At 39.5% G+C, this 19018-nt stretch overlaps 2 protein-coding genes across 9 annotated transcripts in view; one reads left to right on the top strand and one right to left on the bottom strand.

Moving 5' to 3' along the window:
• The window catches only part of LOC110260239 (uncharacterized), a 440837-nt gene that overhangs the window by 277654 nt on the left and 144165 nt on the right, over positions 1-19018 (top strand). For 2 of the 3 annotated variants that reach the window (XM_085021871.1, XM_085021872.1), the window contains exon 5: positions 7492-7593. The exons of the other annotated variant lie outside the window; for it this stretch is intronic. In XM_085021871.1, the coding sequence (XP_084877997.1) occupies positions 7492-7593 (102 nt within the window). The remainder of the gene's footprint in view (positions 1-7491; positions 7594-19018) is intronic. 3 annotated transcript variants of the gene reach the window in all.
• On the bottom strand, positions 6042-14870 carry TMEM74 (transmembrane protein 74). 6 transcript variants are annotated; one of them, XM_085021867.1, is made up of 4 exons: positions 14749-14870; positions 14407-14651; positions 13656-13861; positions 6042-12674 (listed from the first exon to the last, which is right to left on the bottom strand). In XM_085021867.1, the coding sequence occupies exon 4, from the start codon at positions 12280-12282 to the stop codon at positions 11371-11373; it is 912 nt and encodes a 303-aa protein (XP_084877993.1). In that variant the 5' UTR covers positions 12283-12674; positions 13656-13861; positions 14407-14651; positions 14749-14870; the 3' UTR covers positions 6042-11370. The 6 variants fall into 6 exon arrangements, with proteins under 6 accessions (XP_084877993.1, XP_084877994.1, XP_020944684.1 ...); XM_085021868.1 differs by lacking the exon at positions 14407-14651 and having other exon boundaries at positions 6042-12444; positions 12634-12674; XM_021089025.2 differs by having other exon boundaries at positions 14407-14870.

Here is a 19018-nt window from a genome sequence, read left to right as displayed (position 1 = left end):
CTACCTCCTGTATTCTGCTGTTAGCTGCTTCTAGTGAGTTTTTTATTTCCATTATTGTATTTTGCATCTCTTCTTGTTTAAGATTTATATCTTGTATCTCTTTGGTCAGTGTTTTCTGTAAGTTATCCATCTTTGCCTTCAGTTTATTTCCAATGTCTTGCATCATCCTCAGCATCAACAGTCTGAGGTCTTTTTCCTGGAGGCTGAGAATCTCCTGATCACGTAGCTGATTATCTGTGTTTTTTTTCTTTCTCCCTCATCTGAGATATAGTTCTCTGTCTTTTCATTTTAATAGATTTTTGGTGTGGTGACCTTTTTACAGATAATAGAGTTGTAGCCTCTCTTACTTCTAGTGTCTGCCCTCCTTGTGGCTGAAGTTGGTCCTGGGGCTTGCTGTAGGCTTCCTGATGGGAGAAACTGATGCCTGCCCACTGGTAGGTGGAGCTGATTTCTATCCCTCTGGTGGGTGGGGCTTTGTCTCTGGATGAGATTAGAGGTAGCTGTGTTCCTGGGGGATCTTTTGGCAGCCTGTTTACTGATGGGTGGGGCTGTGATCCCACTTGGATTGTTGTTTGCCCTGGGGCTTCTCAGCGCTGATGCGTGGGGCCAGATTTTCCCAAAATGGCCACTTCTAGAGAAAGCTGCACTGCTGAATAATCCTGAGAGCTTTGCTTCCAATGTCCTTCTCCCACAACAAGCTACATTTACCCCTGTTTTCCCAGGATGTCCTCCAAGAACTGCAGTCAGGTTTGACCCAGATTCCCATGGAGACTTTGCTTGTCCTGGGACCTAGTGAACATGAAATTCTGTGTGCGCCTTTTAAGAATGGGGTCTCCATTTCTCCCAGTCCCATGGAGCTCCAGCACACAAGCCCCACTGGCCTTCAATGCCAGATGCTCCAGGGGCTCTTTCTCCCAGTGCCAGATCCCCACATGTGGGAGTTCAATGTAGGGGTCAGAACTCACTCCTGTAGGTGAGTCTCTGAACCACTTACTTTCCAGTCTGTGGGGCTTCCACCTGGGAGGTATGGGGTTGCTTAGATCACATAATCGCCCCTCCTACCTCTTGATATGACCTCCTCTTTGTCTTCTGGAGTAGGATATCTTTTTGAAAGTTTTCAGTCCATTTGGTTGAAGATTGCTCAGCATTTAGTTGTAAATTTTGTTGTTTTTAGTAGAGAAATTGAGCTTCAGTCTTTCTATTCCACCATCTTAATCCCACTGCCATTTGGCCTTGAGATCCTGATTTTTCTCTGCAGGACCCAAATCAGCTGATTTTTTAAAGATCAAATTTAGCACTCTAATTAATATATCCTAAATAAAAGATGTAATTAACATTCCTAAAAATGGGAATGCTAATTAATGTGGTAATTAAATAAAGGAGTTAAAGTACCAATTATGTGAAGAAATATTAGCAACACTAAAGAGGATGAAAGGCTTTAGAAAAATCGAACACTGAGTGTGGAAGTTTTAAAATGTAGACACTCCATTTTTGACACTCTTCCCTTCATAAGTAGAGCCTAGTTTCCCTTGAAACTAGGCTCCCCTTGAAACTCCTTGCATGTGGGCTGACTTAGTAACTATATAGAATGTGGTGGAAGTGACAATGTTTGATTTCTGAAATTTGGCCATAGGAAACTTTGCATCATCCTCCTTTCTAGTTAGTATCATTATCTCTGGGGGAACCCAGGAACCATGTTTTGAAGAAACTCAAAGAGATTCTATGGAGAGGTCCATGTGTTAAGAATTCAAGGTCTTCCACCAACAGCCAGAACAAACTTGCCAGCCTTGTGAGTGAGTCATCTTGGCATTGAATCCTTCAGTCTCAGTCAAGGCTTAAAATGCTGTATCCCCTGCCAATATCTTATACTGCAACCTTATGAGAGACACTGAGCCAAAACCACACAGCTAACCTGGTCCCAAATAATAAAAGTTTATTTTTGTTTTAAGCTGTTTAAGTGTGTAGTTAATTGAACATGATATAAAATGAGATGCTTAACCAAATTTACTTGAGAAAAAAAAAGTGAAATACTCAGAGTTAATTAGAGGAAAATTTTGGTAAGCAGAAAAAATAATTAGAAAAAGCAAATATCAATCAGGAAATTGACTACGATGAGGTCACACATTTTGGTAGAGACTGGCTAGCTGTCTATCAAAGCCATTTCTTCTTGTTCCTGGATATACTTCTAGACTACATTTCCCAGCCTCCCCTGCAGTTAGATGTGGCCATAAGGTTGAGTGCTGACCAATTGAAATGAAAGCCCCCATGATGCCTCTTTTTGTGTCTGCTGACTAAATATTGACAACCAGGTGATCTCTGAAGCCATATGTTCAAGATAACAGAGCCTCTATCAGCATTAAGTTCCTGAATAACTGTGTAGCGGCCCCACCACCCACCCCAAACCTTGCTAATGGAGGATTTGACATCTTCATTATGGCTTCAAAGTTCCTCTTAGGCAGTGCATTAGTCAGTGTTTTCCAGAGAAACAGAACCAAAAAATTGGTATAGACATAGGTGTTTATAAAGAGACTTATGAGGGATTAGCTGATGCACTTATAGAGACTAAGAAGCCCCACGGTCTGCTGACTGTATACTGGAGTCCCAGAAAAGCTGATGGTATAGTTCCAGTCCACACCCAAGGCCTGAGAACCAGGAGGATCAGTGTTGGAGGGCAGGAGAAAATGGATGTCCAGGACAAGCAGAGAACAATTTCACTCCTTCTCTACCTTTTTATCAATACCCTCAATGGATTGGATAATGCCCACACACATTGGCAAGGGCAGTCTTCTTTACTCAAGTCTCCTTATTCAAAATCTAGTCTCTTCTAGATACATCCTTACAGACACATCCAGAAATAATATTTTACCACCTATCTGGGTATCATTTGTTCCAGTCAAGTTGACACATAAAATTAACCGTCAGCTTCATTTAGCCATCAGACTGGGGAGGGAAGAAGGTAAAGGTATGCAGATTTCTTAACTTTTCATCCATGAAGTGACAAATATCACTTTGTTCACATTCTATTGGTACAAATTAGTCATTTGGCCCCACTTAAATGAAAGGTAAGCTCTCTAGCAACAACTCTACACAAAGGAAATGGAGTATGGTCAATCTGCTGTGGTCCATCCCTTCTCCTCACACACAGAGCATACTCAGCTCCCAAGAGGCATTGACTACAAGGTCCATCTAGATATTGCCTTCAGCTCCAAGTCCAAGTCCTCCAGGATGTGCACAGTCTTCTTCATAAGGTCTGGATGTCTCTTCTTGGGATCTGGAAACTATAAACTAAGAAGACAAGTTATATCTCATATACAAAGTAAAATGATGTTATCAGGGACATGATAATCACATCATTGATCCACGGAAATGCTGAAACTCTGTCGGGCAAGCATTATACAGTCCTTTTTTTCCTGGGATGGGTGAATTCCTTGATTAGGTTCTGTTAGATTCCTGGAAGGAATTCACTTGTCCACTATTCCCCAAAGCCCCTCTTCAAGCCTCCAGGAGTTTCTTCCTTGCCTTTTTCAGCCATATCTAAAACAGTTATTCAGGAGCATGCCCTCCTTAGGGCCTGTACAGATTTTCAGACCTTATTCCTGCTGGTGCAAGTATTGGGGCCCGAGTGTTGTTTTTTAAGGCTCAAATATTCACAGACTTTTTTTGGCAATAAAATTCCTTCAGCCACTTAGGCTTCTGTGCTACATACTTTCTTCACTTTCATGTGCCATTAACCCTACTAAAAGATTTCCAGCATCCAGCCTGAACTGTTTGCTAGCTTTTTGACCCAGGCTTCTCTTTTTCAGATTAATAATGGCTCTTTTGAGATTATCCAAAACAGCTATCCCTTAATAGGATCTTTGACATTAGGCTGTATCGTTAATTAAAGTTTTTCTCGGGAAGTCTCTCTCAGCTTTATCTATTACTGTTTAGGATCTAGCATCCATCTCTCTCAATCCCCTATTACTCTGTTTGCAACAAAGCCTGGCTCTTTGTCCTAGTTCTTCTCTGGTGACCCTGGTTACTCTGCTATGGATCCCCTTAGCAGCAGGGGGCATTGCTGGCTATGCCATTAAATTATTAGGGGTTACTAAATGAGTTTAATTTTTGGCAATTGTTCTTGATGACATCTGTATTCCAGAGCAGTTAATTTTCCTAATTTTGCAGATTGTGTAGAATTCAAGTAAAATTCAAAGATAAATTCAGTATACGCACACAGACACTCAAGTGTGGATAAATGGCAGTGAGGAGCAGCCTTTTGCCAGAGCACTCATTGAATAGACTCTTTTAAGTTTTAACACACACACGCATATATATATAACCAAATATAAGTTTATATGCTTAACCTTAATATATATAACCTTTAATGTATATGACCAAACAGAACACATATATATAACCAAATAAAAGGATTTTATTGGACTTTTCTGTGGAAAAACTCTTGTAGTCAAAATATAACTGAGTTTTCTGCCACATATCATGCCAATGATTGGAGCTATGGTTATTCAAGGTGTAGAGGATTGTGCACATAGTTGACTTCACAATTAAGCAAAAGACAGTTTTCCAGATTGATTTTCTGTCTTATGAAAGGAAATACAATTTTCTTTCTCAGACATATCTATGACGGTAGAAATATGAGACCTGTAAATGAATGGTTTCCATATAGATGATGATGATGATGGTGAATGATAAGAGGAGGAAAGAAGAGGAAAAGGGAGAGAAAGAAAAGAAGGAGGAGGAGATTATTTTTTATCATGGCGATGACTCAATACAGTGATTTTTCAGCAGTACTCAACATGATCATGGTTCTCGAGTACTTCCAAAAACCCTGGTTCTGCTGTTACAAAGCAGTCCACTTAAGGTAACATGGATCTAATGATAGAATACCAAACAGGATTCTCTCTCAGACTTTGTCTCATTTATCTTTAGTTTCATCAGAGTCCTGCACAGCAAACAGAATTATCCCTATTTTACAGATGAGAAAGCTATTGCTCAGACCTGTGCCATTCCAGGGCACATATTGGAAATGCCTTTCCTGGCATGAATGGGGACTATGTAACTAGTCCTGGCTAAGAAGGTGTGAGGAAGTACAATGCCTGTTTGAGACCTTTCAGACTCTTTTTCCCTCTAGCTGGACAACCAGCAACATTTGAAAAGGCAATTGCATCAGATTGGGTTCCTGAGAGCTCGCTGCTGACCTGTGAGGGTCATGTAGCAAGGGACTATGGAGTTGTAGCAGTATTGTGTAGCTCGTTCTGAATGACCAGAGGTGGTTAACCAAAAAAAGGTCTTCTGGCAAAAAATACATATGAAAAAGACTTATCATAGATAAGAATCTTGATCCAATTTTTGTTTCAAATGAGTGGGGCAAAATTGTCCCTTTACCCTACTGTATAGCACAGGGAACTATATCCAATCTCTTGAGACAGAACAAGATGGAAGATAATATGAGAAAAAGAATGTGTATGTGTTTGTGTGTGTGTGTATGTATGACTGGGTCACTTTGCTGTACAGCAGAAATTGATACAACACTGTAAATAAACTATAATAAAATTTTTTAATTGTCCTTTTAGAATTCTCAATCTTGACAGCACTTATACATAATAAGGATAAAATTTCACTTAATTATATAAATCGTTATCCATCCTTCAAATGAAAATGGAGATCAGAATTAGATTTAAAATGATTAAGAGCAGAAGCACAAGCTAATCCAGTATTTATTTCTTACCTAAAAGCTTTCTAGATTTTTAGATAAATGTTTTTACAATATCTATTCCTGTATCTTTCTACATTGTGCAAGTCATACTCTTAGGTTCAATACTGAGTAATTTAGAGAAACCCAAATAGCTATGACTATTTCATATCGCATGGAAGAAAATTAGGCATAGTTTACTTTGTTCAATGATGCAGTAGCAAGAAGAATGTTTTACTTGAATCAGGAGTAAATATTACTTCCAATTTTTTAACAGATAATTTGAAATATAATTTTAAAAGACCAAGTCAGCATTATAGATTTAGATTTAAATAAAAGTTAACAAACACAATTAAACATCTTAATAAATACTTTTATTTTAAAATAATATAGCACAGTTGCTGTTAACATATAAGAATGCCCTAATAAAAAGCCCAGAACCTTAATAACTGCCCTTTTAGAATATCAAAAACACATAATCAGCATCAAATTATTTTTCTTTTTTGGCAAGAAAAGTAAAATTAAAGGCATGACAAGAACTGTAAAATTAAAACTCTCAATATATAATAACCCATCTTTGCTTTCTTGTATGACACTTGTTTGGAAGCATTAAGATAGCAGTGGGACAGTAAGGCTGGCTATTCCTGAAATATGAGAAACTTACTAAAACTTGAAGAAAGGAAAATACTGTTTACTACACATATTTTTCTGAAATAAAATAATAATCATGGTGCAATAATTCCTAAATATACCACACTTTTAAGAGCCTAAAATTGAGAGGTTTAAAAAAGGAAATCAAACATCTGCAGGATACTGAATAATCAAAAAAGAGCTATACGATTATGGCATCTCATTCTGTGGTTGATTTCAAATTCATCATTCGTGACCTGTGAGAGACTCTCTTGTCCTTAAAGACAACATTAAGGCATGCCAAGTTTCCTATAAGAAAATTATTCTAACGATGGCTTTATAGCTTTAAATATTATAGTTCTATAATTATAAAATGTCTCCTAATACATATATCAACTTGAGTGTACATAAACTTGCACACTAACAAACAGAAACTATAGACAGATACACTCTTAAGGGTAAGCCACACATTTTAAAAATCAATTTCATGTATTTAAAATAACATCTTACTTCTTACAGTGCCAGTGAACAAGTCAGGCAAATTATTTCCCAAGGCTTATGCCCATGTAAATTGGAAGGAAAGATTATAGAATACTATGTATCATAAAAGTATATAGCTGAAAATCAGCTGAAAGATATGTTAATTCTCTTGACAAACCCTTTTATACTGAGAAAGTCAGTGAGACTTCATTATAATTCTTTTTACTGTAATCATCCTTTATGCTCGATTCTGGGAAAGGTTAGACCCCATTACAGAGAACTGTAAGGATTTGTCTTATTCCTTTGTCACAGTGGAATCCAGTTGGTGGTATTAAATCTTGCTGAATAGGTGAACTGTTTGAGAAGGTTGTGAATCTCTTTTGTCAGACCACATTTTTGTGGTAGCAGTTATTGCTGCAGTGAAATCTGAACTTCAGATTGAAAATCCTTCTCCTAACAGATATGTAGAACATTTTTTCTTTAACTTTAGGTGAATAATCCAGGTAAGGTTTTACATGTGCTGGTCTTTGGACATGTGAAAGATGAAAGCGAAAATGTTCAAATGCTCTTGCCTAGAAAGTTTGCCTACCACAAAGAAGTAACAAAAAGTAGAACCACTGGATTCAGACCTTTAATTCCTAATGTTCAGCTGACATAATTCTTACTCACTCACTTATCTTTATGTCCAGCAGCAAAGGAAAGGCACAAATGAATTTGGCAGGACAGTCTCTTTGTCTAAATTTGCATCCTCAAGGACATGTGCCAGTACTGGTCCAATTGGCTCCCTAAAACAAGTAAGTATGAGATGGATGGACTCATATATTTTAAGCAAACAGTAAAGCATGTGATTCTGATATCAAGGCAGGCATCTAGGTGGGGTCACATCAAAGGGCCTGGTGATTTTGTGGGTAAAAGCACCCACAGCCACCAAGAATTTCATGGTTCCAAGCAGTCCTGTATCCTCTAAACTATAAACCAGATGTGAAATGGTGAGCCTGGATAAAAGACCTTCTTAGAGGGGGCCAGTACCTCATATGACATGGTCTGCTTTAGGAAATCAAGATGGCTGAAAAGCACACACAATATTGTAAAGAATACACTTCAGCTCTGCCACAAACAGTTTAAGGTGCCCTAAAAAGGAACTGTTTATTAAAGTCATTAAGATAATTAAACTGTCCATTAACAGCATGTAGATTCTAGTAGTAGTAGAGAAAGGCAGTTTTCTTTCTGGTACTCACCCCTTTGGGCCTCAGCGCTGAGCAGTGAGGCAACACTAAATTTAGTTTTCTAAAACCTGATTAAAGACTTAAACTACCTCTGGAAAAATAGTTTTGCTTCCCTGGGTGTAGCAATAAAAACTCTTATAGATACAACCAGCACCATGTTAAAGAGATGTGTAAATTTACAAATTTCCATGAAGGATCCAAGACCAGCACCTTGGCTATAGTCTGTCGCTGGCTGTAACAGTATCACTTGATCAGAGTACTTCTAAGTAAATGTTTTTAGAGCCCCAACCCTCTTTATCAGATTGGAAACAACACTGTCTAAAGTTCAGGGTTTTTTGTTACTTGTTTTACCATCACTGTAACTTCAAGTAATCTTCATCTTGAATTCAGGAACTGGCAGGATGAACTAGAGCTACACAGCTGAATACCTGGGGAAATCATAACTGATTAAGGCAGTCATCTGAATCATGTCAACGCAGCACTAGAGGAGACACCCAGATGATGCTCTGAATTGGTTCCTTTTGAGGCAATGGTCTGTCCTCATATAAGTAGAAGTTAAAAGAGATATACCCTATATAAGAGCACATTTATATAATGTTGAAATAAGTAAGCACATACTCACTATATTTCAATTTTAAAATTTTAAGAAAGAAAAGGAAGAAATATATTCTGATTTGTTAAAGTATTTTTCCTCCCTGAATATTTTTTCCTAATTGGGATATATATATATATCCTTTATATCGCATCAGAACTATATGTAATTTGGTAGCATTACAAGATTCATTAAGTGCTTCCAAATGAAAAGCTTTGACTTTTTCTCCTTTATCATCAATTTCATAAAACTGAAAAAACTTCCTAACACTTGATTCGCAAACATGTCTTTCTTCACAAGCTGAAAATCTGGCTGCACATTAATTGTTTAAGTCTTTGGAGTTCCTGTTGTGGCTCAGTGGTTAAGGAACTGGACTAATACCCATGAGAATGCAGGTTCGATCCCTGACCTTACTCAGTGGGTTAAGCCTCCTGCATTGCTGTCACTGTGGCGTAGGCCAGCGGCTACAGCCCCAATTGGACCCCTAGGCTGGGAACCTCTATATGCCACAGGTGTGGCCCTAAAAATACAAAAAACAAACAAAGAAACAAATTGTTTAAGTCTTCAATTGGACTAATTAATCCTGCTTCACCAATAAATAAAAACAAAACACAGCTGATACTATTTAGCGTCTATGAATGAACATATATATAAACATATATATTTTTAAAGTATATTAAAACACACACACACACAGCTCAGACCTACTCAGCAAGGAGATCATCCCATTATTGGCTCAATATCATGCAAACTGGGTCCTCCAGCAGGCTAGAATCTGACAATTCATAAGCCTTCAGAATATGAAATTTATACTGCTGGTAAGCCAGCTTCAAAGAATGAGAGTCACAGTAAAATAAAAGGTTTCTTCAAGAAGCACAAAAGACCAGCAATAGAAAACAAAAATCATATCTATATTATCCCAATTACTTCCAAATCAATAATAGTCTATTATATATAGTAAGGTAATCCAGCGACATCTAGCTTCCTCCGATGTCCATCTAGTTTACCATTTTTACCTAACAATTCTCTCACATACCTGGCTTCACTATTTTTATTGTCCTCTGATCCTCTCTTCTTGCATTTCACCTTAACCCTTAGTAACACACAGTGTACCTAACTCATCAAATAAATCTGACACCAACAAGAGCTCATTCACATAAATATTCTGACTCATACACTCTGCCAGCCAAAGTTATCCACATTTTCAACAGTTGTCAGTAACAGCAAAAACTTCAGACATTTGAATCAGCTTTAGAATCTACAAAGAAATCACTTTCCTACTTCCCCTTCTCTGCCCTCCCAGCCCAGTCCTCTTTAAGAAGGACCCCACTAGTCCTGAACAACTCCTGAAGTGGGAGGTTGGAAACAACTCAAGGAAAATTTCCAAAATGCAAGATAGTTCTGAGGCTGCATTCCCCACCCCCATCTTGAACCATAGGCGTGCTGAGACACTGAGTTAGTGTGGATGCTAGGTGTGTATTTTGCAAAGTGATTACTGTTTTGCTCATCATGCTTTTAATCGAGCAACTATGAACTTAATGAGGCAAGATCTCAGAGTTACTGGGGGCCTGGATATAAAGTGCTCGGAACGATACCTACACCATTTTTACAGGGAGGTGAGTTGTAGTGAGGAGTGCAGTTCGTACTGAATAGGTGCATTTAATCTTTCTCTTTGCATTTTAATTTTTTGGCTGTGAGTTTAAGGGCTGCTGCCATCCTGGGGCAATGACTTGTTGCTTGGCCTAGAGCAAATGATACTGGTTTCCAGACACAGTCCCCAGGAGTCTAGCTGCATTTGTATTGGAAGTTTTCTCCAAAAACAACAAAACATCACCTGGGAATGTGCCTGAGCCAATCAGGATTCAGCCTGCCTAGATGTTTGGATACCTGGAAATAGGATGAAAACATTTTATGCTTTGCTTCCCTGGTGTGAGAGCCAGTAAAGACTTTAGGAGCACATATAACCAATATGATGGCTAAATCACAAACAGAAAATGAAATTTACATCAGCAATTTTATTTAATCTAGAAAATGGGCATGCAACACTGGCTAATATCTGGAACTACCATTCTGAGTTAAATTCAGATTGGTCTCATAATGATTTATATCATTTTATTTTACTAGAAAGTTTATTTTAAAGACTTAGTTACCACTTCTGAGTACAGGAATAATTTTGACTTACAACATATGTGTTTTTATATTTTTTTAAATAATGAGTATCATCAAGCTTCAAAATATTCAAACACAAAACTCTATATTTTAGTGCTTAGCCAAATTATAGGAAGAATAAATTTAGCAAGAAAATGGATAAGCACCTTAGAGAATGTAAGCCTTATTATGTGATTAGTGCTTACGTTCTGTTTTACAAAATAGGTTACTAATTGATCCTACACTTCCCAGTGTCCAAAGAATAATATCCCATATCATGTTAAAGAAATCATTTGTGCATTAATTGTTAGAAATATTTTGCTGTAGAAGTAGAAGCTGATGACCATTATAGATTAATTAGTCTCAGCTCTTTAGAGGGACTGGTGTAACTGGGTGTGATTTCTTAATGCATCTTACATGGTTTTTCTTCTAAATAAAAAATATATAGAGTACAAAAACACTCACTGGATGTTAGTTTGGGAAATCAACTTTTCTTGCCTGGCAAATAAACTGCACTAACTTAAGAAATGTGTTGTGTTGTGTTTTGCTTTGTGTTTTCTCATATAAAATGCCAAGGCAGACTCTCAGAAAGTTCACAACCAGAACTAACTCTGTACAGTGAGAGCATCTTCCTCTACCAAGGACAGTTCCAGGGTGTTTTCATTAGTTTTCATCCTGAAGTTGAAGGAACCATAGAGTTTAGCAGACTCTTTGGAAGAGGCAAACCTGTCACGACGATACAGCTCCCCCTTCCACATGGACATCATTAGCAAACAGGACAGAACAACCCCCCCAAGTGTGAGGAGGCAGAGTCCGGCAATCACACAGCGGTCCAGGTGAGCCCCTAACTTCGCACTCTCCTTCTCCAGGCGTTCCATTTCCCGGGCCGCTACCATGTTGGGATCCACAGTCACGTCCCGTGGGACAATGTAAGAGATGATCACCAGCAAGATGCCAGTGACTAAGAATAAGATGGCGCTGATGAAACCATAGTCTACTGACTTCCCTGAAGAGGTGGCTTCCAAACTTGTATCATCTTCATCTTCGGATATCAGGGATATGGCAGCCTCGTGAGACCACTCATTTGAATTTCCCCAGCCCAGGTCTCCCAGATGATTACTCCTTTTTGCTGAAGGGGAGCTCTGGTTCCTTTGCTCCAGGTTGACATTCTCATCCACGTAGGTAAAAGAGGTCTCTAATTCCTGGGTGCAGCAGTTGCAGACTTTCCGTTCTGCTGTTATTAGATTGTTCCCTGAGTTGAGAGGTCCTGGTGGCAAGGAGTCTGGCTGAATAACATTTTCTTGCAGAGTGGGCGAAGGGGATGCTGGGGAAGAGCTAAGTTTAGACCCTTCCATCTCCAGTGCTCTTGATGTTGACATACAATACCTCTGGCAGCGGAAAGCAGCTTTGGTGGCTGCTGCATCTGCCTGGTCCCCCGAAAGCCCTCCTGAGCTCCTGTCCACAGCATCACACAGGGCTGCCTGGCTGCTCTTCTTAGCAAGGTAGTGGAGCTCCATTGGAGCTAGTCAGACATCCCCAGCAGCTTCCAGACAGAAAGTCTGCCGATAGCAACACAATTAGATAAGAACCCAACAGGAGCTAAGGCTACACCACCAGGAGTATTGTTCCTAAGGCCTTCATCTCCTTTGTAGCTTTTGACACTTCACACCCACTTCCTCCTAAAAGAGGTAAGAGAAAGGAGAGGCTACCAAGTGATAGGAAAAGTGTGAAAAGGGCAAATCCTCTGATTTATCACAGGGAGTAACACGAAGGAACTCAGGTCAGGGTAGAAAAGGAGCATGGAGGAAGTGGCAGTGTCTCTGAAGAAAGCATTGCCGTCACCAAGCCAAATTTATCCAAGGACTCACACATTTCAGTGACAGGATCCCTCAAAGAGAAGGAAGGTTTCCTGTATAGAGACACAAATGAGAAAAGCAAGGACCTTTTTTAGCAGAGCTGATGACTTTCTGAAGAATCTTAGAGAAGCAAGACTTCTCAGCAATTCAGTTAAATTACGTTTTTACACTCTTCTTTAGTTCAAAACTGATTATAATACAGATTAGCATTAAAGCATCACTGAGGGTGAACCAATTTATGTCACTATCAGTTGGGCTCCACTGGATCTGGGGCTCAGCATTTTGACTGGGTAGCTCTGAAGTGGGTAGAAGATGGCTGGCTTAATCAGCCACCTCTCCTAATTTTACACCCTGTATATCCAGAGACCCTCGTCATACATCCCTGAATTTACAAGACCCTATGCTTGTTCATTGTGCTTGTATTCGCAGCTCATCCCCTTACTGCTACATGCTGACATGTTCTAGACCCAAAACATATATAGACAACACACCTCACTGTGTGATCCCTGCAAAATAGGATGAGCTAACCCACTTCCACACACACATACACACACACACACACACACACACACACACACACACAGCTGCCTGCTCAGGGTACAGGTCCACTGCTCCTAATTACTGGGTCTGAGTGGGTATGAGTTCTTCTCCCTCTGCACGTTTTGCTAACAAATATGTGCAGGAAATCAACTGTCTAGAAGTTTTCAAAAATACAAGCTAGAAGTAAACTGACAATAAAAGACAAATCATAAACCCACAAAGTCACACTTCTGTTGAGGCAAATAGGTAAGAAGCTATTTCCAAAGTTGTCTCTGGAGCTATCTGTGACATGCCCTTACCCCACCGAGAGCAAGGGATCTTTATGGGAAAGAGCTTTGTGTTGAGCAGAAAACCATCTGCCCATCTTTCTCTGCCTCTTCTATCTTTCTGAGGAATGAAAATTCACTTTCCACTATCACCAAGTACAGAAATTTCGAGTAAGGGCCCCTTTAATTTTGCTTCCAAAGTCCAGGATAATAATGGATTTAACTTACAGCTTGGAGGCTTATTATGCTTCAAAATTCAACAGCTTCAACAGCTGGTAACCCACACAGAAACACAGGTAAGGATATCTGAAGGTCCACCTGGCAATTCACTTAAAATGAGGGAGAGGAAATCCACATGTTTTCTGCTCTGCATTGAAGTTTGTTTAAAACACACACACACACACTTCTCTCCTATTAGTAGAGTTTCTCTGCAGCTAAAACAGAAAGCAAAACAAAACAAAAACATTAGGTGCAGGAAAACCACAACTGAACCAGAGCTTTGCTTTAGTAAATGAACAGACCCCCACTGCAGAATCTCTCAGTGAAGGAAGATGATAAAGGGTTTGGGTATGATCAATTGTTGAAAAGAATAATCATCTCACAGTTCCCTCAAACATTAGGTGCTCTGATTAACCATTGGCACAATTACCCATCAAACTGGATTACTTTAGATAAAAATCAGCAGAGTCCCTTACGGGACTTTAAATTTATGACAAAGAGGAAGAGAAATCTCCACTTAATTCCTTTTTCCTGCTTCTGTTTCTTAAAAGAGAGACTCCGCTTGATCCATTGGAGCTATGCTATCTGCACAGTCGATTTCCTTTGCAGCTCCGTAATCCTGGCTTCCATTCTCAGGGGAGAATGGATAATCTCAGGGGACCAGCTAAAGGCTCTTTCCTTCAGTCTCCTCCCTCTCTCCTTTCTGGTTTAAGAGCGCGGTTAATGAAAGGGCACCGCAAAATGAGGGGACAGCACTTACCCTCGTCCGTCTGCCAGAAATTCACAGCCTTAATATTTGCATTGGAACTAACTGACACGGGCGAGGCTGGTCTAGGGGAGGCGACCTCAGGATCCGTCCTGCGCGCGCTGTACAGAGGGCGCGCCGCAAGCCCCGGGCAGCGGTGTCCCCCACCAAATCAAACAACCCATTCCAGGTGAAATCGGTGTCGGCCGAGGCCGGGAGTTGGGCTGCGTTCGCCAAATACCCCGAGGTAAGGCAGGCACCTTGGGAAGGGAGTGGGGATGAGCTCCCCAGCTCCGCCAGGCTCCCAGGGTATCTCCCTCGCCCCAGCGCCTCCTTCCCGCCCCACTCTCCGCTCACCTCCTGCCTTGGCCACCCAGTGAGGCTTGAGCATCGCGCGCTTGTCCCTGCGCGGCTCCTCGGGAAAGTCCCCAGATCACCATCCGCAGCACTTGTAGCCTCAGCGCGCCGCTAGGCTCAGTGGGGTGGGCAGTGCCTGCTGTGCCGACTGGGCGGGGCGGGGCGGGACGGGATGGGGCTCTCCCTCTTGCTGAGCATTCCGGGAGATGTAGTCCGGGTCGGCCTCCCTTCCTCCCCCTTGTTTCTCCTCCTGTCCTACCTTTTCCTGGCTTTTGCCCTTCCAGAGAGTTACCGCTATATGCCCATGCTCCTGCCTGGCGCATTAGAAGAAAGCATTGGCTCCTAAACGCAGGGTTGGGTCTCCCAGCCTCAGATGTGGCCACGGGATAATTAGGAAAGAAATGTATATTTAGTTACAATTTCGTGCAAGGCAATATGCATATTTCATTTTATTTAATAGAACAAAGGTTCCAAATAGATTTTATTAATCCTCATTTTACAGATGAGGAAAGAGGCTCAGAGGAATTAAGTGCCTCATCCAGGTTTGCAAAGACAATAAACGATAGCTAGTAGATTGTATCCAAGAATCTGCTTACAGGTAGTTCCCCTCGTGGCTCAGCTGTAATGAATCTGACTAGCATCCATGAGGACGTGGGTTCCGACCCTGTCCTTGCTCAACGGATTAAAGGTACGACGTTGCTGTGAGCTGTGGTGTAGATGTGGCTGGGATCTGGCGTTGCTGTGGCTGTGGCCAGCAGCTACAGCTCAGATTTGACCCGTAGTGTAAGAACTTCTCTGCTTCCGAAGTCATTGCCTTGCTCACAAAATCAGGAAAAATTGACCATTAAGGATGGAATTGTCCTGTTCTGCTCTGCATCCCCTGTGCCTAGCAGTGTCTGAATAATAATGACCCAAAATAACAATAATCAACATACAGAACACTTACTTTTGCCAGGGTCTCTTTGAATCACTTTTGATATGTTAACTCACTTAATGGTCACATTAAGTTAATTTTAGAAGTCCTATAAAAATCCTTATCTTTACCTAAGATGAAACTGAGTTACAAAGAAGCTGAATAGTTTGCCCAAAGTCATACAGCTAGTACTCAAGAGAAATGGCATATGGACTCCAAAAGGCCCTAAACATTATGCGAATTGAGTGAATGGGAAAAAAAGACCAGAAGACCTGAAGACAAGAAGAGAAAAGGGTTAGGAATAAAGGAAATCTGGAATTGAAGCTACTGAGATTTGACTCCCAGAACAGGACAGATTAACTTCTTTGGGTCACAAACCTCTTTCTAACCACAGTGGACTACAGCAGCCAACAGTCAAAGAGAATGTGTGGTTTGTGGATCATCTCCAAGTTTTTAGCATCTCCTTTGGGGTGATTCTAGGGTTATTGATTTTTTTTATGTAAATGTTTTATATAATATTTTGCTGCTTATGAGTAATATACTCACATGTGGTTGCTTGCTTTCAAGTAATAGATCAATCTCCTATAATGATAATTTTGTTGGTTTTCTTTTACATTGATAGAATCCATAGTCTCATAGTTCCAGGGACTTCATAATCCAGCCCCTTGAAAATCTTTTTTCCCTATGACTCTCTTTCAGCCAGATAAGCCCATTTGTTGTTAAACATGACATGTCTTTTATGGCTTTTTCTCCTTTGCTCATTAATTACTCTGTTCTCCAGTGAGAATATCCTTTCCTCATTCTCCTATTCTCACCACCCTTCAAAGATTACCTTATCAAGCCACGTTTGCTGGGGTGCATTCTGTTCTTAGTACTATATATTTAAAAGGGAGCCCAAAGACACCAACTTGAACTCATGTTGAACAAGGAACATGGGATATTTAGCCAGAGGAGGAGACTTAGGAGAAACAAACAAACAAACAAAAACTTTAAATAATTTGAAGTTTGTGAAACAGAAGAGGAATTCTGTGTCACAGTTTAAAAGGGGAAAAGCAGAACCAGTGACAATAATAGTATTTATTAATCCTAAAATGCTATCATCTTTAATTCTTATACTAACTCTATAAGGAGCCAGTATTATTATACTTGTTTTACAATGTAGAAATTGAGGATTGAAATGATCTTTTTCTCAAGGTATTAGAGGTGATAAATAACTGGAAGAGCCCAGATTCTAACATGGGTCTATCTGATTCTAGAACCTGGATCTCTTTATCACCACATTATACTGAGCAATGCTTCACAATCATTTTCATAGCAGAGCATAAATGCTTCTGTGGCTACTTCAGGCCCTGCAGGACAGCTAGGGAATAGATAAGTCAGCACATCTGTAATACCCTGGGGCACCTGAGGATGATGGACACAGGGACTGGGAAGCTCTGGAGAGCACTATCAGATTCAGTAAGGAGGCAAATTAGAGCATAAGGAAGAACATTATCTTTAAGGACTTGAAATAGGATGTCTCATGAAAGTAAATTCTGTTATTACTGGAGAGGATTTTTTTGTAAACAGCCATTTATTAATGATGTGGTACAAGGAATTCATCTAGTTGGATTAAAGGATCTCTGTTATTTCCCTGGTGAAATGATTCTGAGTTACATTTCTTTTATGATGCCCTTTCCTCCAAGCCAGCTCCCAAAGATTCTACCTCCTATTAACTATACTAGGACTTGTCAGCACTGATATTTGTATTTATCAGCCACTACCTTGTGACATTTCTAGTATGTCTAGGTAACTACTGCCTATTGTTTATCTTCTCACTTAGGAGCCTAAACCTCTAGTAGCAATTATAAGCTCCTTAAGGTCAGCATCCATATATTAAATGTCTTCTTATCTCCTACAGAAAGTAAAATATTCCTATTGAATAGGGAGAGGGAAAATGCCAAGACTGAACTGAGACTGGAGATGATTATTTATCTACATTATTCTCTCTCATTTCCTATTTCTGAATATAGTACACTTGACTGTCTACCTATTTTTGAGCATTAAAATAAAATCAACTCTGTACCAACACACTACAAAATGTCCTTCAAAATTCTATAGAAAAAGAATAAATATGGACTTACCAGCTCCTGGAAAGAAAAGCTCTGCAAAGAAATACCACTTGCTGGAATAACTCAACTTCTCTCCTCTGTAAGTCCATGTCTAAACTTTCCTCAAAATCTCATTCATGAACCTTTTCAAGTCTTTCCTATTCATAAACCCCAAATTCATATTGCTCTCCTAATTGGCATTCTAGTGGCATAATATACTTCCTTTTATATTGTCATTTTGCATCTATAGAAGTATTTCATGTATGTTTTATACTGCTTTCTATGTGTCTCTCTTCCCAGATAAAATTTAAGCTCTTTGAAACCAATATATTCTTTCTGTAACTTTGAAGCTACATGTGGGCATGGAACAGCAAAGTACATGGCCAAAAATTGTTCCTCATTATATGCTTACAAAATGATTGACTCAATCAAATAATGATACTAAAGTCTAAGTAATGATTTTGATCTTACATAATTTTTAATGTGGTTCATATGTTCCTATTTATAGTCCATGAGGTATGGGAGGTGCAATCATGATTACATTAGTGGAAAAATAGATTCTGAGAAGTAAATTTACTGTGTGAATCAAGGGTATTGCAGGGGCTTTTAACAAAAAGTCTCTTGTAATGATGACTGAGGATGCATTCCAGTTTTCTCTCTTCAGCAATAATAGTAAGAGCAGATTATAAATAAATACTTGTAGTGGGTTTAGAGTTATCAGGAAGGGCTAGATGTTGGAAAGTGGGAGAGAACTGGCTGGATAGAGGGCCAGTCATTTAATGGAAACAGTACAAGGACTATGATTAACTGTGTGCCCCAAGCTGGCACTTCTAAATGATAGAAGAAGCAAATGAAACTGACCAAAATTTAGAATAAGGAAGATCACTTTTACTGACAGAATTCTAGGAACAACAAAAAAGTCATATTAAATTTTAAAGTTTTCTTTAAGTAAAAATGCTATATGGCCAGGATAACATGTTATTTAAATAAATTAAGTAGCTGGATATAGACACTAGGGATGAGAGAGGACTGTAGCCAAATAAGAGCAAATGCTTTTCCTAAAAGGGGCAGTGCCCCTAACTGCTTTACCTGATATTTGTCTTGAGTGAATTCGGACATAAAAAGTCACATACCTCCATTTTTATTTATAAATTCAAAATCTTTAAAATTGAAAATTAAGAAGTTATAAATCTGTATGGGTCAAAGAGAACAGAACTGTAGAAAACATTTGTTTCCAGTAATAGCAGACAAGGTGATCTAGACCCAC

The sequence above is a fragment of the Sus scrofa genome, chromosome 4 (genome assembly GCF_054392235.1).
Source record: "Sus scrofa isolate SSC_HxYL_T2T_F1_AM1 chromosome 4, Sscrofa_HxYL_maternal_Yorkshire_Landrace_v2.0, whole genome shotgun sequence".
In the NCBI taxonomy this organism is placed as follows: Eukaryota; Metazoa; Chordata; class Mammalia; order Artiodactyla; family Suidae; genus Sus; species Sus scrofa.
This window is presented reverse-complemented; position numbering and strand designations above follow the sequence as displayed.